Source organism: Candoia aspera, chromosome 4 (genome assembly GCF_035149785.1).
Source record: "Candoia aspera isolate rCanAsp1 chromosome 4, rCanAsp1.hap2, whole genome shotgun sequence".
Taxonomy (NCBI): domain Eukaryota; kingdom Metazoa; phylum Chordata; class Lepidosauria; order Squamata; family Boidae; genus Candoia; species Candoia aspera.
The window spans coordinates 112,852,649-112,856,927 of NC_086156.1; the positions used below are offsets into that span (position 1 = coordinate 112,852,649).

Here is a 4,279-nt window from a genome sequence, read left to right on the forward strand (position 1 = left end):
CAGATATGCAAATCAACACACAATTTCCCCTTTAAAGGAGCGCCATGTTTTCCCCTTTCAGGCTACACCCACCAACACAAACTTTATGCACTTTCCTGAATCCTTTCTTGTCAATTTCCCTCCACTCATTGAAGGGAGCAAAAATGATCCTGTGGCGGAACATGGTCTCCTCACTAGCAGTCCTCAGAGGTCATCGTTTCCTCCCTATTCAGGCTCTTTCCATGTTCTGCATGTATACAGGAGATTTCACCCAAAGACCTTTCTTTGTAGGTGTCCAGGCCGAGGTCCAGTTGGAGGAGTCTGGAGGGGATGTGAGAAGGCCTGGAGAGTCCCTCCGTCTCTCCTGCCAAGCCTCTGACTTCCCCTTCAGCAGCTCTTGGATGAGCTGGGTGAGACAGGCCCATGGGAAAGGACTGGAGTGGGTTGCAGTGATTGGTAGATCCTCATCTCCAATTTATTATTCGGATAAAGTCAAGGGGTGGCTCACCATCTCCAGGGACGATTCCCGCAGCCAGCTGTATCTCCAATGGGCAGCCTGAAGCCAGAGGACTCGGGAGTCTAGTACTGTGCAGGAGACACAGTGAAAGGAAGTGAATCTGAAACCTGGAAAAAAACCATCCCTTCTGTAAACTAAGGGACAAGGTTAAAGTAAGGGATCACTGCCTTGAGTTATTAATAATAATAAAAAAAAAAACTAAAAATAAAGGCAGGACAGAAAGTGAATGAATGAAATGAATTAAGTTAAAAACTCCACTTGTCATATGTTCTGCTGCTTTGGGGGGATCTTTTGAACCTGAGGCAATCAAATTGGGAATAGTTTAAAAATAACCCATGAAAGGTACAAGAAGGAAATATTAGGGAAAGAGAATGTACTAGGAAGCTTTTATATATATATTTACAAAAACGTTAAAATTTCTTGAGAGGTACAAATATGGACTCATTACCTACATTTCTTCCTTGATGAATATTTCAGTTCATTCCCAATTGGTTCTCTGAATACCACCATCTCTCCTCAGTTAAATTTGTTTCTATATGATGCTCATTTGTCATCCATTCTATATTAATACATATTCAATTCCCTTAATCCTGATACTCCCTCCCCACCGCCGGGAAGAGCCAAGAAACCAACACTTTGGGAATTGCAGTGATCCTCTTCCAGAAGCCTCCTGGGTCCGTTGAGATTGGACTCTCTTCCAGCCTTTGGTAGCCGCCTGGCCGTTCCTGCTGCCACCCCCTCCCCACTCAGGGATGCCTCGACCTGCCATCCCCTCCACTAACCTCAGGGTGGGGGGAAGATTGGAATTGCTCAGCCTCTTTGCTCTACAGGGAAATTAAATGGAAAATAAATATTGAAATAATTCCTATGGTTTCACCCTGTAGTTTTCAATCTGGGATGAAGGAAAATAAGCCCCTCAACTTCCACATGGCAATTTTAGATTTCTGTTTGATCAAATGTAGCCCTGCTCTTTATCCCAGGTACAAATAATTCACCACTCCTGTCTTGACTCCTATAAGGACTTGCCCAAAATCTCAAAATTCTTTTAAAAAAAATCCATATTATGTGAATGGATAGTGTATCTCCTTTATCCAAAATTATATATACATTCAGGGATGATAGAAGATTGTACCTCAGTTTTCATGCATTTCTTGCATTCCAATTGGGAGAAGGCAAAGTGATTGATTATCTTTCTCAGCCATTTGGCTAAAGGTTGGTTATAAACAAATTTCTTGATTTTGTGACGTGTGGACCTTCAACGATTGTGCTACGCATATAATTCTCAATAGCTTACTCTACATCATATGATATTTTATCGTAAAATGCCCAGAGATGCTCTTCAAGTGAGATCGGTGATGATGAAAGCTGAAATATAAATGAATAAAAATAAAAAGTGTAGTTTTATTGGCACTCCATATTTATAGAGAAATCTCCCATCCTTTTTCTTTTGAAATCACCTAGGCCATCCCTCTCTGTCTCTTAAGAAGCCATTAAATCAGTCTTGTTGGGTGCTTGCCAATCTTAGTGTCAAGAACTTAAATGACACATAAACCATTATGTGTTTTGTTTCTCATGTCCTGACATTATAGGCTTTCCTGTAAGAACTTGCCCATAATTTCAAAAGAGTTTCAAAGAAATCTGCCATGTGAATGGAGAGAGTGACTCTTTATCCAAAGATATTTGTAAATTAAGGGACAATTCTCCTCTCCTCTCCTCTCCTCTCCTCGCCTCTCATAGAGGATACAGTATCTCATAGAATAACCCATCAAAAGGAATTTCCTGTCATATAACAAAAGTGCGGTTTTTGATTACTTCCTAGACTGTCTTAAGTTCCCTGGAGCTCTTTCATTTCATCGGAGCCCTAATTATCATTTCTTAATGCAAGAATCTCTTTGGAAAGTTAAGTAGATGCCTCCCCTCCTCACGCTTTCCACCAGGGGGCAGTGTTGCCACACGGAATCGCTTTGCATATGTGTGGGGTGGGGGTGGGGGAGGGGGTGGGGGTGAGGGATGGAAAGGGTCTGCAGGCCTTGTCTCACTTCGGAGGCATCATTAATTTTACTCTCATTTTCCTAAGATATCACTGAAGGCAATTCAAAGAAATTTGACATCCCAGGAGATTACATTCCTCACCATGAAGCCACATCCGAGTTGAGAACAGATGTGCTTTGCTAAATATAGAACAAACTGAATTGTTTGGAAAATGCAAAGTCATTTATTTCTGTTTCTCAGTCCATGGAATAAGTGTAGGAGAGCGAGTTTTTGAGTCTTAGTATTAATTAACACTGGGCAGTTAAAAACAGATAAGACGACCATAAAAATGGCAACCCAAAAACCTCCCAATATTTGTAATCAGTACGGCTGCTGAGTTAAAAACCAAACCATTAAGAAACATTATACAGGCTTCCAATGATTTATATTCCAACTTTGAGACTTGGATGTGTATGTAAAATTGATCTGTGGCTTATAAATTGGGCGTTATGGCTTGGTCTGCCTTGACTTAATTTTGGTTTCTTCCAAAGAACGTGGTCAAGGGAACAACTGTGGAGCAACCATTTTGAACTCCGATGTGCCATCCTTTCCATGTCCGGACTGTAACGTGGCTATTTAAGGAAATTTCAATGGCTGATTTCTTGCTGTCACCTTAAAACCCTTACATTAAATGAGGAGCATCTGTCAGAAGCTTTAACTATTCCAGGGTAAAGCTGCCCGTTCATCTACGTCCCATGTGTGAAAGGTGTGTTGAGATAAATCTATACCTCAAAGCTCCAAGGGGCTCCTTTATGCTGAGCAATATGTAAATCAGGCCACAATTTCCCCTTTAAAGGAGCCCCAGGGTGTCTCTTTTCAGGCTACACCCACCAACACAAAGTTTGTGCCCTTTCCTTGAATCCTTTCCTGTCAAGTCCCCTTTAGTCTTTAATGGGAGCAAAAATGATCCTGTGGCTGAATTTGGTTTCCTTACTGGCAGTCCTCAGAGGTAATTGGTTCCCTCCTATTCAGGTTCTTTCCATTTTAATTCTTGCATAAAGGAGAGCTCATTAAAACAACTTTTATTTTAGGTGTCCTGTCAGAGGCCCAGCTGGTGGAGTCCGGAGGGGACGTGAGGAGGCCTGGAGAGTCCCTCCGTCTCTCCTGCCAAGGCTCTGGTTTCAACTTCGGGGGCTACCACATGAACTGGGTGAGACAGGCCCATGGAAAGGGGCTGGAATGGGTTGCAGTTATTTGGTACGATTCCAGTAAGCAGTACTATGCAGAGTCTGTGAAGGGACGCTTCACCATCTCCAGGGACAACTCCAAAAGCCAAGTCTATCTGCAAATGAACAGCCTGAAACTGGAGGACTCGGCAGTCTATTACTGTGCGAGAGACACAGTGGGAGGAAGTGAGTCTGAAGCCCGGCAAAAACTCTCTCTTCCTCAGAGCCGCTCTGCAAGTCAGCTCAGCCCCAGAAGGCTGGATTTTCCCAGGAGACTTGAGAGGGACCTGAGAAAGCTCCCTGAGTCCCAAGAGGGACCAACAGCTGATCCTGGCCTGGGCATTGTGGGAGCTGTTCTCCTTTTGGATAGGAAGAAAATGGCAAATCTCAGCACCCTCCTGAATGAGAGCAAAGGGAAATTGTTCTCAAGTTCTGCTCTCAAAAAGTATCAGGAAATACAGAATTGATTCAGTAATTAGAACTCTTCATTCTTTTATTGGTTTCGAAGTTCAACCCTCATTAACTCTTTCTTGAGACGCAGATCTGCCCCTCTCCCTCTTTGGGTGCATTTGTTTCTGTGTCTATA

The 4,279-nt window shown here is 42.9% G+C and overlaps 1 gene segment (V, D, J or C); it reads left to right on the top strand.

The window, feature by feature from the left end:
- Positions 1 to 3,430: 3,430 nt before the first annotated feature.
- LOC134495887 (immunoglobulin heavy variable 3-33-like) lies at positions 3,431 to 3,887 on the top strand (the record flags this gene model as incomplete). The annotated part of the segment is given in 2 exon segments: positions 3,431 to 3,476; positions 3,559 to 3,887. Coding segments are annotated over 2 exon segments (375 nt in total), but the record flags the coding sequence as incomplete, so codon positions are not given.
- Between the last annotated feature and the right edge of the window lie 392 nt (positions 3,888 to 4,279).